The 20,239-nt window shown below is 48.4% G+C and overlaps 3 protein-coding genes and 1 long non-coding RNA gene across 5 annotated transcripts; 2 read left to right on the plus strand and 2 right to left on the minus strand.

Moving 5' to 3' along the window:
* Positions 1-1,225: 1,225 nt before the first annotated feature.
* LOC127767495 (nicotianamine synthase 2) lies at positions 1,226-2,690 on the minus strand. The gene has a single exon (XM_052292852.1). It carries the CDS (start codon positions 2,571-2,573, stop codon positions 1,593-1,595), a length of 981 nt encoding a protein of 326 aa, XP_052148812.1. The 5' UTR covers positions 2,574-2,690; the 3' UTR covers positions 1,226-1,592.
* Positions 2,691-3,893: 1,203 nt separating this feature from the next.
* On the minus strand, positions 3,894-4,713 carry LOC127767504 (uncharacterized). The gene is made up of 2 exons (XR_008016474.1): positions 4,160-4,713; positions 3,894-4,072 (listed from the first exon to the last, which is right to left on the minus strand). It is a non-coding gene; the product is annotated as an uncharacterized LOC127767504 (long non-coding RNA).
* Positions 4,714-10,785: 6,072 nt separating this feature from the next.
* On the plus strand, positions 10,786-15,691 carry LOC127767493 (uncharacterized). Of its 2 annotated transcripts, none has more exons than XM_052292850.1 (2): positions 10,786-11,412; positions 14,815-15,691. In XM_052292850.1, exons 1-2 carry the CDS (start codon positions 10,926-10,928, stop codon positions 15,354-15,356), a joined length of 1,029 nt encoding a protein of 342 aa, XP_052148810.1. In that variant the 5' UTR covers positions 10,786-10,925; the 3' UTR covers positions 15,357-15,691. The 2 variants fall into 2 exon arrangements, with proteins under 2 accessions (XP_052148810.1, XP_052148809.1); XM_052292849.1 differs by lacking the exon at positions 10,786-11,412 and adding an exon at positions 13,949-14,592.
* A 1,051-nt stretch (positions 15,692-16,742) lies between these two features.
* Positions 16,743-19,090, plus strand: LOC127767498 (protein CELLULOSE SYNTHASE INTERACTIVE 1-like). The gene is made up of 2 exons (XM_052292854.1): positions 16,743-17,355; positions 18,680-19,090. Exons 1-2 carry the CDS (start codon positions 16,969-16,971, stop codon positions 19,088-19,090), a joined length of 798 nt encoding a protein of 265 aa, XP_052148814.1. The 5' UTR covers positions 16,743-16,968.
* Positions 19,091-20,239: the final 1,149 nt, after the last annotated feature.

Consider the following 20,239-nt stretch of genomic DNA (forward strand, 5'->3'; position numbering starts at 1 on the left):
ATAGGATGAAAACACCTAAAACTAATTTTATCATCAACATTTTAAAGTTCAATTAAATAGTCATGAAAAAAATTGATTTTTTTTGAACTTAGATAATGGCGTCATCTATGATTGTAAAAATTTTCAGCTTAGAATACAACTTGTATAAAGCGTAACATAAATAAAAATATTACTATTAGGTAATAAAGTAAACTATTTTCAATAGTTTAGGTTTAAAATGAGAAAAAAAATAGTTTAAGGGTTAAGTAATCCCATGAATTAGTTCGGGGGAGTAAGGTGGATTTTCTTTTTATTTAAAAGTCTGACGCCAACAATGTCGAGTGGCGCTGAGACGACGCGGCGCTGCAGATTGCCTTGGTGACACGTTATTTAGCTAACCAGTGCATGCAATGTTGTATAGTAAATTCTCTAAAAATATTTATATGTCAGAAGTATGCAAAAAGTTCCCACATATTAATGACAAAAGGGGATTATATCTTTGAGCTCCTTTAGAGCACAAGATTAAAAAAAACTAGGAATATGATAGAGATTGGTGTGTAAATCAGAGGATTAAAATACAGAGAAATTTTTATCGAATAGAAGTATGTGTTTGGATAGAGCATAGGAAAATCATAGAATTCTTTGTAAGCTTTCGGGCAAAGGAAACCGAAAGGAGAGCTCGGAGTGGATTGTTATTGTCCTGTGGAATCAGTAGCTTAGGAAATGTTCTTTGGTTTTCCGTTGTTTTCCCAATGAGCAATTTTTCTGATCCAAAGGACACTATAGTAACTGAATTCATAGAAATACAAATCCTCTAATTTTTTATTCCCTTTGTTTTTCCTCCGATCCAAAGGAGGCAAGGAGCCCTCCCAAAAAGAGGAATATCTATACCATTAACTAACGAGGGTCCATATTATATATAGAAAATCCAATTTATTTTTTTCAATGGGTAACAGTCTATCTTCACCGTGCGTGAAATTCGGGTAGTTTTAATTAGAGTAAATTTCACAAAACTATTGATACTTTTACTACAAATATTTAAGATGGTGTATCAAAAATTTAGTAACAAAGTTATAGAAAAAATACAAATTAATGCCAATATAGCATTAGTGCAAAGAATTTAAAATCTAAAAAATATATTTTGTAAAAGCTTTTTATACTATTTTTTATGATGCTCTGTTTTAAATATGTAGCTTCGTGATAAATTTGATGTTAAATAGTTTCATGATGTACCGCCTTAAATCTCTAGCTTTGAATAGTTTGATAGTTTTGTAAAATTTATTTACAAAAATTATGGGTCTTGAAGTGGTACCACACGGGTACCTACTCAAGACTGTCGTGATCGAAGTTCACGTAGATAACCCTTTTACATTATTATTTCAGACGGTGACAAACACCTCTTGCTTTCTCAGCACCTTACTCGTCGTTGTCCACTAGAGTTGCACCGAAACACGGAATGCATTGGCACGGATCAATGCCCAGGCGCCTAGCATCATCCACACAACAAGAACAAGAACCCCACAGAAGCACAAGCACAAACCGATACCAATAATGTTTCAGCCGGCCGATGTCTCACGGACAGCGAGACACAGCCAGGATTACTATGCACGCACTCAGACGGATAGCCTCTTGGCGGCGAACTCTTCCGCCTTCTGGAACGCGCCGGCGGCCGCCTCCATCTTGCAGCACTTGCACGGCGGGCTCACCACTGGAACCGCGCCGCGTGCGCCGGCGAGCCCGCCGCCGCGACGCGGGTCGGCCTTGCGAGCGACGATGACGGAGTTGATCACCTCGTCGTCGGGGTGGTACACGGCCAGCACGTCGAACCCGCCCCGCCGGATGTCCTCGAGATCGACGATCGGGTACAGGAACCCGCGCGCCCCGTGCGCGCTCCGCACGACGAGCGCCGCGCCGTCCGCCATGTGCGCGCCCAGGTGCGCGATCACCCCGGCCTTCTCCTCGGCCGCCATGCCCACGAGCGCCGCCAGGAACACGACGTCGTACGCGCCGAGCTCCCCCGTCAGGGTCGCCACGTCGGCGGTGTGGAACGCCATGCGCGCGCCGAGGCCCTCGTCGGCGCCGCGGAACAGCCTCCTCGCCCGCTCGTTGGCCGCGCCGCACCGGTCGTAGTTGTCGAACACCGCGTCCGGCAGGTGGTGCGCGGCGAGCACGAGGGAGCTGAACGGCAGCGGGCCCGACCCGACGAAGGCGACGCGGGTGGGGGCAATGCCGGGGACGTAGCGGACGAGGAGGTCGTACTCCAGCTTGCTCAGGTTGACGTAGTTGCCGTAGTACGGGAAGCGGGCGAGGTGGTCGAGCGGGTTGTCGAAGGCGGCGAGCATGTCGGCGTAGTGCGCCTCGAGGTGGCCCTCGGCGGCGGAGCAGAGGCGGATGAGCTCCTCCCGCATCGCCTGCGCCTCCGGGCCGAGCTTGGCCACGTCGACGGGGCTCGCCGGGACGCACGCCGTGACGAGGTCGGTGAAGAGCGCGTCCACCTCGGCGGATGGGCTCAGCGACGGCAGCTTGGAGATGGCGGCGTGGAGGCCGGCGATCTTCTCGACCAGGGCAGCGACCTCTTGGTTCTGAGCCTCCATCTGTGAAGCTTTGTCGCGGTTGGGAACACGAGTGAGCTGATGTTGCACGAGTTGTAGTGGATTATAGTTGAAAATGACAACCAAATGGAGTGTTCGAACTGCTTGATGAGCTATGGAGTGGCTGTAAAGGGGATACTTATAGCAAGTCGTCAGGTGTGTTGGGTAGCTTAGGTTGGATGCATTCTGCGTCCGGTAGAACACCTGGAGCCCTGGACAGAGGAGGCTGCAAGCGGCGCGTGCTAATAAGGCGCGCTTCACGCTTCCGTAGCGCTTGGCAAGGCCGATTTCATGCTTCTCGCGTATGGTCACTCCCGGATGGTGCTGAAGTGGACGGTGGCCGGTGGGCACCACTTTGCCTTCCTGAAGATCGCGTGTATATTGATAAAATAAATGACAAATTGCCCAACTTGCAACTATCCATAGATCTGGGTGTATTTAGATCCCAAAAATTATTGACAAAAAAAATATCGTATCAAATATTTGGACACATGAATAAAGTATTAAATGTGGACGAAAGAAAACCAATTGCATAGTTTATATGTAAATTGCGAGACAAATCTCATAAGCATAATTGCACCATGATTTGACAATATGATGCTATAGTAAACAATTGCTAATGACAGATTAATTAGGCTTGATAAATTCGTCTCATAATTTACATACGGAATCTATAATTTATTTTGTTATTAGTTTACGTTTAATACTTCAAATGTGTGTCCGTATACTTTAAAAAGAATTAGCCAAAGAAGTAAACACGGCCTAAGTGTCCATGGCGGACGATGAATTGTCTACCTGAACTGGCATGGCCTTCGATTTGACACAAACAAAAGTTTGGGGCGGGCCATATGTGCTAACGTTATTAGATTAAGGTTGATTGGACCTACTAATTTACTCTAGTGACATCTAATTTATTGCCAATTTTATCCTTTCACAGATTTTATACACGCCTTACAGTGTGTAGTATAACTACTACTAAAAACCATCTTTCGTAGCGGCCATTTTAGATTTTCGCTGACGGAATTTTGAGCCGCCAAAAACAAAAGCCAATGAAAATCACTATCTTCGCTAGCGGTTTTTGCCACCAGCGATAATTTATTTTCGCTGACGGTCGTCTTAAGCCCAACCGCCAGTAAAGACCCATTTTCCATTTTCACTGGCGGTGGCCGCCAGCGAAAATACGAGTAACACTGTGGCACCCGCCAGTGTTAATCATGGCCAAGTTTAAAAAAAATAATAGACGGAGCGACACCGCTCCGTCTGCCTCCGTCGACGCTCCACCGTTCAAAAATCCACAGAAATTTCCATTCACCCAAGCAGAAATTACAGTCAAAAAATTCAATTCACACAAGCACAATTTAAATTTACAGTCAAAAATTTCTATTCCCCCAAGCATTCAAGCATAAAAAAATTCAAGCATTCAAGCCTCCACTGCCTCCGCCTCGACGACGCCGCTGCCGAGCCCCGCCGGCCTCCACCGCAGCCCGCTGCAGAAATGGTTTCTGGAATTCGAAGGAAGAAAATGAGCACATGAACAGAAGAAAATGATGATCCAGAAACGTCAAACATAATGAGCAGTTGAACCCCACCACGTGCAAACGATCAGAACAAAACGCATGAACTGAAGAGAGGATCCTCTCGTGCGGTCGTGCCTCCTCTCTGCAGCTAGCATGCAGCTCCCCGGTGACCACCAGCCAGGCGCCGCCGATCTGGCGGCGGCAGATCTAGCCTCCCCGCCAGCGCCTGATAGCCGCCGCCCGCGCCTGGATCCGCCGCGCACCGCCGCCGGCGTCCGAGAGCGGCCGCCCGTGCCCGGATCAGCCGCGCGCCGCCGCCCGCGCCCGGATCCGCTCCCCGCGGCCCTCCGGCGGCCGGATCCGCCGCCCGCGGCCCTCCGGCGGCCGGATCCGCCGCCCGCGGCTCTGCGGTGGCCGGATCCGCCACGCCTGCACCTGCGCCCGTGCCCTTCCCGGCCATGGATCACGGCGCCCCTCCCGGCCCCTCCCGGTCGCCGTAGTCACCGTCGCTAATCCGCCGTGTTTCCTACGCCGACAGGAGGAGGAGGAGGTGGAGGAGAAGGAGGAGAGGCTGGAGGAGGACAGGAGGCGGAGAGGCTGCAGGAGGAAGAGAAGGAATGGGAGAGGTGAATGGGAAGGGATAAGATTGAAGGAGATTTTAATAGAGGAATATTTTTTTCACAGTTGGTGCAAGTTAGCTGCCGCCAGCGAAAATCGGCCGCAAGTGAAAACCTAATTTTTTTTTATGGCGGGCCTATTAGAGTAGCTGCCAGCGAAAATAGAGCTATTTTTAATTTTTAATAGCGGACCTCTTAGCGTGGCTGCTAGCGAAAACCGATTTTCGCTGGCGGTCCGTAACCTCTCACCCCTTGTTACATTTTTAGTAGCGGTTTTCACATATAACCGTCAGCGAAAATTATAGGGTGACGCCATGAAAAATCATTTTTTAAGTAGAGAACTGAATATACTCCGTTGGATACAAACTAACGAACGTCCCGTAGCCATCCAAAGGCACGTTAGAAAAAAAACCAAGGCAATGTTCAGTTACCTTCAAACATTCAAAAATTCCGTCACGTCAAATATTTATACATATGTATGAAGCATTAAATGTGGAAAAAAAAACAATTACACAGTTTACATGTAAATTATGAGACAAATCTTTTGAGCCTAATTACGTCTTAATTTAACAATGTGATGCTATAGTAAACATTTGCTAATGACGGATTAAATAGACTTAATAAATTCGTCTCGCAGTTTATAGGCGAAATCTGTAATTTGTTTTGTTATTAGTCTACGTTTAATTTTTCAAATGTGTGTCCGTATACTTAAAAAATTAGCAGACGAACTAAACACGACCCAATTTTTTAATTTATTTGATGACCAGGTTGTCACGTGGACATCACGTCAGTCAAAACCGCTCTTAAAACAGTTGAATGAGTCATTTTACACGGTAACAGTTGAAGGTATCGACGTACCCGGTTCTACGATCGATTGATGCGAATCATATTCGGCATATATTGAAGGGAATTAAAATGGACTTTTTCCAATTTAGATTCATAGAGCAGACGGGCCTGAAGGCCGTATGCAAGGCCCACAAATACCGACGACTCGCGGAGGCCCGATGTAGTCTACCAGGATGGGACCGTGGCCTTGTCTCTCCTCATAATCTACCCTATCTACCCTATTCAACAAAGGAAAAAGTTCACTTTGACTCCCTTAAATTCTCGGCGGAATCTAATTCGTGACCCTCAACTACAAAACTGGATAAGACGACTCCCCGAACTATTAAAACCAGTGCAATTTGACTCCCTCAGCGGTTTTGGAGGGCGGTTTTGCTGATGTGGCCCTGACGTGTCGATGTTGGCCTAGCCTTCGTCTCACGTGGTGCTTACGTAGCATTCGAATTAAAAAAATATATGTGGAACCTATCGGTCATTTACACACAATATATTATGGGACCCACTGACATGTGGGGGCCACATGTCATCCTCTTTTATCTACCTTCTTCATCCTCCCCCCTCTTTCTCTCTCTTTCTGTTTGCGAGAGTGGGATGGCGGGCAGCGGCGGGCGGGAGCCGGCGGCGGGAGGGCGGGCGGGCGAAGGCCGGAGCAGGGGCCAGCTCGTCGACGGTGGCGGCGGATGGGGCCCGGAGCGACGGTGGCAGCGGACGGGGGCCGGAGCGGCGGTGGCCAGCGCCTCCTTCAACCCCATCCTGACCAGAGTTCACCTAGCCCGGAGCGGAGTCCCCCTCCCCGCCTCTCTTTCTCTCCCCCCGTGAGTCGTTGACGTCCTCGCCCGTCCCTCCCCACGGCACCGTTGCCGCCCCGTCTCATCGTGCTCTCCGCCGCCTTCCTCTGCCTCCTCCTCCACCTCTCCCTCCGCTCCTACCGCCCGCCCTTCCCCGGCGGCGGCCGCCGCCTCCCCTGGGACCCCCGGGCGTCCCCGTCCTCGGCGCGCTGCCGCTCGTCGGCCTGGCCCCGCACGCCGACCAGGCATCGCTAGTGCGCAAGTACGGCGTCGTGGTGGTGTCGTCACCGTGCGTGGCGAGGGCGTTCCTGTCGGTGCGCTGCGACGAGGCTGGCCGGCTGCTGCGCGGCATGGCGGAGGTGTCAGCCGCCGGCCGCCCCGTCGTCATCCCGCCGCAGCCGACCATTCCTGCCGACCACACAAACTGGGGAGAAAGGGATGAGGGAGAGAGAGGGAGGAGGAAGATCTGGCCCCGCTGCCGACCACTCCCTTGACCGCCGCCGCCCTAGTATCGCTTGCCTGCCGCCGCCGCTTGTCTGCCGCCGCCGCTTGTCCAGCTCTCGCCCCTGTAGACCGGTGAAAAGAAGAGAAAGAGAGAGAGGATGACATGTGGGCCCCATAATATATTTCTGTGTGTGAATGACAGACATGTCCCACATATATTTTTTTAATTTAATGCCACTTAAACGCCACGTGAGACGAAGACTAGTTCAACATCGACATGGCAGTGCCACATCAGCAAAACCGCCCTCCAAAACCGTTGAGGGAGTCAAATTGCACCGGTTTCAATAATTCAGGGAGTCGTCTTATCCGGTTTTGCGGTTGAGGGTTACGAATTAGATTCCGCTGATAATTAAGGGAGTCAAAGTGGACTTTTTCATTCAATAAATACTTTTCACTCATCACTCATTCTTTCATTCTTCACTGAACGGTCCAGATTATCTCAATCTAACGTGCCGATTAGCTCCTGCGTACGCGTCGCCTTCCCTCATCCAGCACTCTTGAATCACGCGCCTTCCTGAAATCACTCCGCTCCCGTACCCCCGAAATCCTTCAGCTCCCCTCCCCCAGCACCGCATCGCGGGCATCGCTCTCCCCACCGCGCCGCCGCCCCGCCCCCTCTGCCTCTCGCTCCTCCCGCCTCCTCCATCGCTCTCCAAACCCTAAACCTAACTTCCCCGCCGAACGCCGCCAGTCCGCCGTCGCACACCACTCCGCCGCTCGTCACCGGTTTCCTCTGCACCGCCTCCGATCTCCACCGGGAACTCCCGCCACCGGAACTGCGGCGTGCCGTCGCCCTATAGGGCATCCATCAGGTCGGAGGCGATTCCTCAACGTCCACACTACCGTGTCGGCATCCAGTATGTTCCCCCTCTTACTTTTTTTTCTGGTTGATTTGTACCACTTCAATGTCAAATGTTCTTTTCCTTTCTTGACTGCACTTTGACTATGAGATAGATATGTGTTCATGGCTTTCAGGATAAAGATTTTTCCTAAAAATAACTGCACTATTGTTCTGCACGTACATCGATTACTGAAATTACTATTCAAATTACCAACGTCCTGTCCTTTATTGTAATTTAGAAACTTAGATCCATTTATATACTATGGAGGAATCAATTAAGTGTGACCACCTATGACCACACTCTGCTTGGTGTTATTACCTGACTTTCTGAACTATGTCTCCATGTCATTAGAAAATATTTATGGAATAAAATTGTGCTACTTCTTTAAGCAAGGATCAGGACCATTTCAACTATTTTGCTTGTCATATGTTTACTTTCTGTGGTTGGGAGTCTTTCCTGTATCAGGGATTCTTTTTTTTTTTTCAATGTACCGCTTTGAGATATTGCATTCGACAATGTGATCCTTTTTACTGTACTGTTCCATTCATCCAATAATGTGCATCTACTACTTAATCATATGTACATTTTGATTTATATAAAAAAAATAAAGTTGTTCTTTTCCACTTTGGTAGCACTAGAACTGTGATAATCACCTTTTCCACTTTGTTCTTAAGTTGTTCTTTTTGCAAATTCATCTCGGTGCCATATTAACTTTGCAATCTGCCTTTTTGTTGTGGATGTGATTGTTAACTTATACAAGGAATATTTAATCATCTGTAGATTGTATTATTATAAAGTTTACTGTACTATTCCATTCATCCACTAATGTGCATCCACTACTTAATCATCTGGACATTTTGATTTATTATTATAAAGATCCCAGCAGAACTTACTGAGTTTTGTGTTTAGCATTTGCCATGTCGTTCTAGAAGTGAAAGCAAAAGAAAATAATTTGGTGCAAACTCCAGCATGTTAACATTTCAGTTGCTGCTTGTTGAACATTTTCAGATTTGGGCCTTCAGCGGACACCGGAAAATAGTTGAAGGACAGTTTTCTCCATGTGTTGTTGTACGTTCCTCGTGTTAAGAATTACGACCAACTCGATGGGCTATGGAAATCAGTTTGTTGGTCTTGTAGCATAGAATCAGGCAATCAGCTGTATCATATCCTAATGTCCAGTGGAAAATGCAATCTGTTGTCTTGGCAAGACGTACTCACCGTGTTAAGTTGATGTAATGTTTATATTACCAGAAAGCATCATCCATTCGGATCGGTCTCTTCTTGTTGTATAGTACAATATAGACAATGTACAGTGCACTGATGTTCTTTTGCTGATGTGGATAGAAGAAATTTTATCAAATTAAGCCCGAGACCATATTTTTGTATGAGTCCATTGTACATTTGGATAGTAATCTAAACATAGTCCTTTGATAAATTTTAAGTAATCTAAGCACTATAAATTTGCAATAATGAATGGTACAATATTCCCAAAATTTTTACATTTAGATTTGGATTTGGATGATTTGTTGCAACAAAGAATGGTACATCTTTGCCAGCGGATCGTGGATTTCATTCAGGGATATAACCAATTACCATTTGTGAACCGAACAGGGTGTATTAATTTTATTCAAAAAGCACACATAACAAAAATGAAATGGAACATCTGAATTCGTGACATGCGGAAAATATATTTTCTTGTACTCTATATAACTTTTTTATTCACGGCATCCGAATCCATTTTAAAGTTTAATTAAAGACATAGAATTTCACCGTAGCGTTTAGTACGGGCATATTACTAATAAGCATTAGTTAAACACACCTGATCCCGTCAAAAAATAAGCTAAGCACACTTTGAGCGATCTGACAGAAGTAGGGATGACAATTTCCCCCGTGGGGCCGGGGATCCGCCCCTACGGGGGCAGGGGCGGGTGTGGATTTCAACCCGCGGGGAGTTGGGGCCAGGCCCCGGTCATGAGCTAGGGCAGGGGGGCGGGTGACCCGCGGGTCTCCGGAGGATGTATATTAGACTATTAATACTAGCATATTATGAGCCAAAAAGGCCCATCTAGTCTAACCCTAATTCCTCATATATTCCTTTCCCTAACCTTATCCTCATTTCCCTTCCCACCCCACCCAGCCATCACACGCGGACAGCAGAAGACGCACGGACGGGTGGCGAGCCAGCGACGGTGGACACGCGCGGACAGCGGAAGCAGCAGGCGGTGGCGGCTTCTTGCGAGTCGCGGCGTCGACGACCAAGGGCACGGCCATCCGCGTTGGCGTTAGCGGCGCATCCGCGACGGCGATGGCAAGGGCTAGCACCGCATCCACGGCGGCGGCGGCCAGGGAGGCGCATCCGCAGCGGCGGTGGCAGTGACGCCCAGTCCTCAGCCACCTGTCTGTCGTTGTCCCTCGTTGGCGTTGGCTTCGTCGCTGCTCCTCGGCTCCTCGCTCGTCAATCGTCAGCTGGGTGGTGCCTGGCCCCACGCACCCACGGGTCCTTGCAGCGACTTGACGGGTGATGGTTTTCACCCGACCATCTCTGTGGGGCCGGGGAGCAGGGGCGGGGGCGCTCTGGTCCAACCTGCCTTGTTGCCAACCCTACGCAGAAATAACTCTCGTTGAGTCCTCTCTACGGAGTTCTACCTGATTTCTCGTACTTAAGAGGGTTACACCGCAAAAAACATTCAAATTTTCGGTACACCGATCACCCTGCCCCGTGAGCCGTGTGACACCATGACCTCGCAAAGCCGTGACCCCCCGGAAACAAAAGACGAGGCAAAAAGTCACACCGAATACTCTGACTTCCGGTGCTTTCCTCCAAAGCCAGCCACTTGCCAGCCTTGCCAAAAGCCGTCGACTCCATGCACTCGCCGGCTCGGCTCGCTGCCACTCGCGGTCACAGCACGCGTTCCTACCCCGTCCGCACTCAAACTTATCCCATAAAACTCACGCAGATCAACCAGCATTAGAGTTGAATGGATGGATGGGGACAAACTGAAAGATTCCGCTCCCCCGCGGCCCACGCCGGTCGTCAAACTGCCACCAAAATACTCGCTAAAACACACCAGCTCACCAAAATCCTCACTAAATCAGTACTATACATTTTTAATAGCGGGAAGACCCAAACCAGCTCGCCCTACATTGACCAAATCGGATCGGGCCAAATCCTCCTCCCCTTCGTCGCCGCTGCTGTAGGCTACCCAAATCTCGCCGCTGCTGTAGGCTACCCAATCGCTGCACCATGTGTGGTGACTGCTGCGGCCGCGGTGCCGGGGGAGCCGCCGAGGCGGGGGCGGCCGGCGCCGGCGGCGGGAGGAAGCGGGGGTGCGCGGGGACGGCGCTCGCCCTCGTGGCGCTGGCGGCCGCCGCGGCGGTCGCCGTCCTGGAGGGCACCGCCGGCGGTGTCTCCTACGTGGGCGACGGGTGGCTCCACGAGTGCGCCAAGTGGGACGCCGACGGACGGCGGCTGCTCGTGTCCAACTTCTTCGGCGCCGGCGTGTCCGAGCTCCGCGCCGAGGCGAAAGGGAAGGAGAAGGAGGAGGAGCGCGTGGTCCTGGCGGATCCCGACGTCGCCGGGAGGGTCGCGCTGGGTCTCACCGTCGACGCGCCGAGGGGGCGCCTGCTCATCGTCTACGCCGACCGGTTGCCGCGGTTCGCGTACTCCGCCGTCGCCGCGTACGACCTCGCCTCGTGGCGCCGCCTCTTCCTCACCCGCCTCGACGGACCAGGTGCGTGATCGATCACGATCTTTACCTTTACCTCCTCCATGGACTCATCGTGTGATCGTGTGAGTATTTTTTTTTAACTGATCGGTGGGGCCTTGGTATTTGACGGCGCCGAAAAGGCGAAAAGCCTTCCACGAGAAGGTACAGTATGACATGGGGACAGATTCGCTGTGGCTGCATGGTTTGCTCGTGTGCATTTAATTCGTAGGGAACGTCCATGAATGGAGATCTTCGCAGGTAGTATGAAGAATATAATGGTGGTTGGTTGCACTTCTGTTTGGGTTCTCTGGGACAAGAGAGATATGAAGAGCAGCAGCATATTTTCAGGCCTAAAACCCAACTAGATTTTCCATTTAGATCCACTAAAAGTCAGAAGCTTCTTTTCCTTTCCTTTCCTTACCCGACCATGCCGTCTCCTTCATTGTTGGTCACCAAACACCAACTTCCATCTTTCGCTACTCCAGTTTACATCTAACGAAAGTTTTACTGACTGAACTGAACACTTCTGGACTCCCCGTCCTCTCGTTTTCGCATTGTCGCATACTACTAAAATCAACCAAAAACCAATGAGGAGAAGCTGCGAGTTCACACTCAAGTTATTAGTAATCCAGAAGTGGCTTTTTTCCTGGCCTAACAGTAACACCGACTGCTCGCGCGTTGGCTGCCTCTTCCCCTTGATCTCTAGGATGTACGAAGCCTCCCTTGCTCCTCATCTCATGACACAGACCGGCCTGGTCATCCACTCCATTTCGCTGTCAATACATGCCATCCCCTAATCACTTGACCAATGTGACGCTCATGTTGCAAGGAACACCGGAATTTCTTCTCTGTCCGCCGCCATCGAAGTTAATCTTGCCGATTTAGATGCATCTATTTGTGGTCCCGCGACTCACCTTTACGACTACGTGAGCAATGAGTGAGTGATAAGTGATTGGTACTTCGTACTTGGGAGAGGACAGAGGAGGCTTGGTAGCGAATTGCTTCTCCTCTTACCACGAGAATAGAGGCGCGATTCCATGGTGCAATCGAACACAGATGAGTTATGTTGATGATGATTTTTCACTCTTTACACAGCCGCTAAAAAGCGGCAAATCATTAAATTTCCACGGGACAATGCCCATCGTCTCCACTGCCAAGTTCTACCCTTCTAGGCAAACCAGGCAACCAAGAGGCCCGGCCCATAGTTTCCCGTCTCTTCTGCTCGCAGACGCAGAGATCCGATCATACTACCACCAAGGCCGAGGCAGTGAGGCACGAGCTGCAACTCTGCTAGCTCCATCCGCGGTCACGGGAGCACGTCCCCACTGAGGCCTCTCACAGTGCTCCTAGCTGGAGGGGGAACCTCGTGTGCCACGTCGGAATTTTGCTAACGTGTCGCGTGCAACCGTGCCTTAGCTAGGAAGCTCGTCACCAACCAAAGCCGCGCGAAACCTCGTCAGTTCGAGGGCGTGAGCGGAGCGGTCGCGTGCGCTGTGGGCGGTGTTGCTCGCCCTTGCGTGCCCTCGCCCAGAAATCTTATCGCGAAATCCCCGTATTGCCCTCCAAAAAACCACTCCCGCCGCAACAAATCTCCTCCCACCACCCATTCTTCCGGTCCACTGATTTCTCCTGCCTCGGCACCGCAGCAAATCTCCTCCTCCCGCCACCGAGTCAAGAAAAGGCAAGAAAATCTTGGGGATTGGAAGAGATCGTTTGTAGGTTAAACAACGAAAAATTGAAGAAATGAAAAAGAAAAAAGAGGCAAAAAAATCAAAAAGAAGCGGTCACCACGTGAAGGATCTCTCTGAGTCTTGAAACATCAGCATGACAAGCAAAGATAAGAAGCGAGAGCAGTTCTTGATTTTTTTTCATCAAGAATTAGAGAACAGAACATGCAAAGATAAGAACAGCTAATCCCATCTTGTTATTAGCAAGTGATGTGATCGATTGAATCGAGTTGGGAAAAAAGATCAAAGAACGCGGCCGCAGTGCTTCTGCTTCTGCTCGTCCTCCTCGACTAACACTACCTCCTCCTCCTCGCGGCGGCGGCGGCGGAGAGAGGAGATCTGGCGTTGACCACCACATCCGCCGTCGCGGCCACCACATCCCATCGGCGCATCGTCTTCCGCTGGCGCCGGAGCCTCCCGAGGACGCTTCCCGCGCACGTCGGTCGCCGCGCGAGCCGGCAATCGTGGCTGCCGGCACCGGAGGGGGGAGAAGAGAAGCAGAGCCTGCGGCGGCGGCGGAGGGAGGAGATCCGGCGCCGGCCGTCGGTGGAGGGAGGAGGGGAGTCGAAGCGGTGGCGATGCAAGCGAGATGCGGGAGGGGATGCGGTGCGCACCGGGGAGAAGAAAAAGAGACGGCCGAACACAGAGAGAGGGGTAGTTAGGAAATTAAGTTGTGGATTTGGTGGCTAGGTCACGCTCACTGTGGGCTTCGTTTCCTTTACTTGTGTCTCCATCCAATTAAGCCACATATACATGAATGCTTGCACTGTGGGATGGGTGTCTTTGTGCCAACTTTTTGGACTAAGGGTACGGCTCCATAGCTTGCACTGTGAGAGGCCTGACACCGCCATGGTCATGGTTGTCCCTCCTGGAGCGCGCGGTGGAGCCAAACCCCCTCTTAACCCCACGGCGCACTTGGGAGCTCGAACAGTGACAGCAGCAATTACGCCACGCGCGCTACTCAACCACCCGAATTACGCGAGGCGCCCCAGATCTTGTAGTGGCTGTGTCATGTGCGGTGGATGCTGCCGCCGCCGCGGCGGGGCCGGCGCCGGCGGCGGGGGTCGCGGGACCGCGTCGCTGGCCGTCGCGGCGCTGGCGGCGGCCGCGGTGGTCGCGTTCCTGGAGGGGACGGCGAGGGGCGTGTCCTACGCGGGCGACGGGTGGTTCCACGACGGCGTCAGGTGGGACGCCGAGGGCGGGCGGTTCCTGGTCACCACCATGACCGATGGCCGCGTCGTGGAGGTGCCCGGCGGCGGCGGCGCGGGTGCGGGGGAGGGGAAGGTGGAGGCGCGGGTGGTCGTGGCGGACCCCGGGGCGGCCGGGAGGTCGGCGACGGGGCTCACCCTGGACGCGCCGAGACGGCGCCTGCTCGTGGTGTACACCGACTTGGCGCCGTGGTTCGGGTACGCCGCCGTGGCCGCCTACGAGCTCGGCTCCTGGCGCCGCCTTTTCCTCGTCCGCCTCGACCGGCCAGGTGCGTCCGTGAGTCCGCGCCATCTATGGCCGCCATGGATTTGTAGCTTCTAGGCGTCCATTTCGAGCATTGTTCACTGGAAAGGGAGCCACCAATCTATTGTTTATTTACTCTCTTCTGAGCAAATTACAACGATTATTATATTTTCCTAGTTTGTAGTAAATTCAATTTGAAATTCAAGAAATTTCGAGAATATGAATGGATTTTTATATAATTTTGTAGGTGATTCAACGCTCGCCGACGACGTGGCCGTCGACGAGGAAGGCAACGCGTACGTGACGGACGCCAAGGGCAACAAGATCTGGAAGGTGAGCCCGGACGGCGAGCCGCTGTCCGTCATCAAGAACGCCACCTTCTTCCAGAGGCCAGGGTGGATCAACAACTTCGTCGGCCTGAACGGCATCGTCTACCACCCCAACGGCTACCTCCTCGTCATCCACACCTCCGGCGGCGACCTCTTCAAGGTCTGCCCGAAGACGGGGAGCGTGCACGTCGTCAAGGTGAAGGGCTCGCTGAAGACCGGCGACGGGCTGGCGCTGCTGTCCCCGACGAGGCTGGTCGCCGCCGGCCTGGTGAGCCGGCTGGTCGAGAGCGACGACGACTGGGAGACCGCCGTCGTCACCGGCCGGTACGTCGGCCCGGCTCACCGGATCGGCTCGTCGGCGACGGTGAAGGATGGCGACGTGTACATCAACCACATCATCGGGTTCGGGCTCGGCAAGAAGACGCATGTCATCTCCAAGGCGGCGTTCGCGCCTTTGTAGGCGCTGGCGGACTGATTGTTGACGCCTGAGGATTATGCTTCAAGGTTCTTTGATCTCGTGTTACTTCGGTGACAGATTGATTGTTTTATGCCTGAGGATTATGCATCTATGCATATGCTCGTCCAACGTCCTTTTTTGCAATCCATTGCCAGTTTGTTTAGAAATTAGAACAATCTCTGCTTGCAATTGCACGTGTTATTTTTGTGCAAATACCAGATTAATATGCGAAGAGTGCACACTTGATTGTCAATAGAAGTATGACTATGAACTAGTCCTACTATTTCAGTTTCAATTGTAGGAGAGTAAATTTCGCAAGAATGCAATTATTTTGTCAACAGGTATTTTGATTGGTGACTTGTATAACAGTCCAAGTTGATTCCATTTGCCAGTGTTTCATATCTACCCTTTTGTTGAACAAATGGTTTTACTCATTCATCATTCATCATGTGACATATTCAAAGCTAAAGAAGATTCAGCAACCATCCTTGGCAATTTGTGCAACCACAGTGAAGACATACGGGCATGTGTTGAAAGTGCTGATGCTGTGCCTGCTTTACTATGGCTTCTGAAAAATGAAAGTGACAACGGAAAGGAGATAGCATCTAAAACACTGAATCATCTCATTCACAAATCAGATACAGGAACTATTAGTCAGTTGTCTGCTCTTTTAACTAGTGAACAACCTGAATCAAAATTTCATGTTCTGATGCTTTGAAAAGCTTGCTTTCTGTGGCACCCCTTAATGATATTCTGCATGAAGGAAGTGCTGCAAATGATGCAGTTGAGACTATGATCAAAATTCTCAACTCACCTAAAGAAGAAACTCAGGCTAAATCAGCATCTGCTCTTGCTGGACTGTTTCATTGTCGCAAGGACTTGCGAGAAACTCATATTGCAGTGAAGACACTTTGGTCAGTCATGAAGCTGATTGATGGGCAGACAGATAAAATACTAATGGCGGCCTCATCTTGCCTTGCTGCCATTTTTCTGTCAATCAAGCAAAATAAGGATGTTGCTGCAATTGGGCGGGATGCATTAGCTCCACTTGTCTCACTTGCAAATTCTACAGTTCTAGAAGTAGCAGAACAAGCGACCTTTGGCAAACCTTTTTCTTGATCATGAATTATCTCTGCAAGTATCTTTTGAAGAAATTATCTTCCCCATAGCACATGTGCTTAGAGAGGGATCTATTGATGGAAGAACTCATGCAGCAGCAGCAATAGCTCGCCTTTTACAGTGCCGGTCAATTAACCAACCTCTTTCAGATACTATTAACCGGTCAGGTGCTGTCCTTGCTCTAGCTGGGCTTTTGGAAGCTGCGAATGGTGAAGCTGCCGCAACATCAGAAGTTGTTGATGCGCTGGTGCTATTATCAAAACTACCAAAGGTGTCAAGTGGGCATACCAAAGCTCCATGGACAGTTCTTGCAGAAAATCCCCACACCATACTTCCTCTTGTGTCATGTGTAGCGGATGCAGCACCTTCATTGCAAGACAAGGCCATAGAAGTTTTATCGAGGCTCTGTTCTGATCAACATGATATTGTGGGTGGTTTGGTTTCAGAAATCCCAGGCTGCATATCATCAGTTGCACGGCGAGTCATTGGGTCCAACATGCTTAAAGTTAAAGTTGGTGGATGTTCTCTTCTTGTTTGTGCAGCGAAAGAGCATTGTCAGAAGCAGATAGAGATTCTCAGTGACTCAAGCTTATACATTCAACTAATCCATTCTCTAGTCAGTATGATTCATATGACAAACTTGCCTTCTGAAAATGGGAGTGGTGAAAACATATCAGACATCAAAATTTCTAGACACTCCAAAGAAAATAACAACAGCGATGAAACTGTGTGCCGCACTGCTGTAATCTCAGGTAACATGATTCCGCTATGGCTGCTTGCTGTTTTTGCACGCCATGACAGCAAAACAAGGGCTGAAATTCTAGAAGCTGGAGCAGTCGAAATGCTTATGGAGAAGATTTCTCAAAATGCATTCCTATATGTGGTACGTGAATGCTAGTATCTCTTGTGCACTTTAGTATTTTAACATCATGCTAGTTCTAAAATAAACGTAGGCAGCGTAGTTCCGTTAATTATTCTTTTGGTTTATCTGATTTCTCTTTTGTAATGAGAATTGGAACCAGGGTTTTCATTGTTTTAAGAAAAAGAAAACTTTATGTCAATTTGGTAGTTATGCATAAAGTCTAGGCAACAGTCGCATATAGAAAGCAGTGGGGAGCTAGATTGAACAGGTTGTTGGAGAACCCAGCTAAGAGACCAGGTTAAAGTTTATTGCTAGAGTGAATAATTTAACTCCTCAAAGGATTCCATCCCTTTGCCACCATCAGAGCCCTATAACAAATTTATACTTTTCCATTGAATAGTCTTTTATTAATGCGTATTGTTGAATTCTTGGGGTTGATGTGAATAGATTGAAGTCTCAAGGATTAATATAGTCCTTGTGCACAATCATCACCTGTGCATTTACACAGTAAGTGTGTTCAATCATCCTTCTTTTGTATTTATTCTCGATCCATTTATCTCTAGTTCTATCTGTTACTTTGGTATTGAAGCTTTTTGCTTCTAGTCAGCAGAGAGCTAGAGACCCATCGTCTATCTTGCACTAGCAACCCTGCTGTAGTTGCTACACATTCTTTGATGCCACAAGTAGGGTATCTGGAACAAAACATTTGTCCCAGTGTTGGGGTTGGTTTCCTGAACACAAACTCAAATATTCAGGGCTTATTCGGTTCACAGGATTTCCAAATCACAGGAATAGGAAAAACGTAGGAATAATGTAGGAATGCACGTGCAAAACAAAGGATTGGAACACAGGGATTTTTCCTCCACCGAGCTAAACAAAAGAGGATAGAGTAGATGTTTTCATTCCTATGGAATTAGTACATTTTGGAGGATTTTTAGAGGATTGGAATAGTGTTCCTATGGAAAATTTTCCTTTGAATCCTACAAACCGAATGCATGAATAGTGCTTATTCCAAAGGAATTGAGATTTCCTTTAGGAATCCTTCAAAACGAATAAGGCCTCAATAACAATATTCTTATAATCACATCAAGTTTAAATTGCAACAAATAACAACATATAGGAAACAGGAATGCACAGCATTCCTGTTGTTCTAGTTCAGTATTCAGAATATTGGACTTTGTGTGATTCCGTAAATTCTTCATTCTCATGTGATAATATCTAATTTTGACTGTAGATATCTACTCAAATATTTTTTTTAACTTCGTTGCTTTTTACATACTATTTATATATCTTGCCAAATTCTTTTGATAGCTGCGATTGCTTAAATGTATGATCATATTTTCAGGGTGAAGAAGATAGCACTGCATGGGTCTGTGCCTTACTTCTTGCTTTGCTATTTCAAGAAAGGGAGATAAATCGATCTAATGCAGCATTGCACTCAATTCCTGTGCTCTCAAACTTGTTCAGGTCAGATGAACAAGCATACAGATACAGGTACTTTGCTGCACAAGCTTTGGCAAGTCTGGTTTGCAACGGTAGCAGAGGAACTCTTCTTGCTGTTGCTAATTCTGGGGCGGCCACTGGACTTATTTCTTTGCTTGGATGTGCTGAGGTTGATATAGCTGATCTTTTGGAATTATCAGAGGAGTTCATGTTGGTTCCTAATCCTGATCAAATTACACTGGAGAGACTTTTTAGAGTTGATGATATCAGGGTTGGCGCAACTTCCAGAAAATCTATTCCTCATATTCAGTGATAGCATGTTTATCTTTGTCTCTTGCTGATTAGGGTTGCATTATTTTAATTAACATATGTCCTGTACATAAGAGATACTAGTATGTATCTAAAAAAAGGAGATATGTAATAATACTGGATGGTATGTTTATCTTTGCCTCTTGCTGATAAGGGTTGCATTGTTTTGATTAACAACATATTTCCTATATAGAAGAGATATATAATAATGCTGAAACTCATTAGCTCTTTATATTAAAAGGATATATTTCTTAGAAGAGTGAAGAGAGCTTGTCTAAGCATGGAAGCAGGGTTAAGGCCAAAAATGGCATTGGAAGAGAGCTTGTCTATGCATGGAACCAGGGTTGAGGCCGTGATGTAGCATGTAGGCTGACAACTTGACATGTTAAATGAAGGTCGTGCCAAAGTGGCGGATGCTACGACGAAGCAAACTATATTAAAATTAATAAAGTTGTAGCAGTAGAAAGATAATCTGAGGTAATACTGTATTTGTTTTTTTTTTACACATGATAACTCAACTATAATCAAAGGATGTGGCTGGCTATTTATTCTTCAGATGGCTTCGATTGAACTTTTGGCTCTGGGAAGGATGTATGCCGTTGGAAAGCAGAAACATACATCAGGAATGGCTTGCAGCTTGCTGACAAATACTTAGCTTGAATGCTTGAATCAGTGATAACCAAAAGAGTATTATAGTCACGGCAGTATTTGATAATGCAAATCAAATAATGAAAAGACAATATATGTTTCAGTAAAGGATATTGATTTAAGACATGCAAAAGAAGTAATGAGAAGAAGAGTTGTATATTTTGTTGTAAATACATCCTCTTATAAATATTTGAGGTTTACTCTCCGGCAAGGTTTACAAAAAAATCAAACTTATTAGACTGGCTTGATAACAAAAATGTTTGGTTTTGAGTTTTTGGCAAGTTTAAAAATTCAAACTGACTTTAAATTTTTGACAAAATTCAACCATATTTTACCCGAAGTCAATGGTTTTTGCAGTAATCGGTTGGGTCGTTCATGGTGCATACTTACCAGAAAAAGATTCATACTTATCTATCTTGATTTCTTGAGGAATAACTCAACCATTCTTTTTGGTATGGATATGCATTGTCCTCGTATAGTGTATATTGAATTGATTAGATATAAT

This window comes from Oryza glaberrima, chromosome 3 (assembly GCF_000147395.1).
Source record: "Oryza glaberrima chromosome 3, OglaRS2, whole genome shotgun sequence".
NCBI classification, from domain to species: Eukaryota; Viridiplantae; Streptophyta; class Magnoliopsida; order Poales; family Poaceae; genus Oryza; species Oryza glaberrima.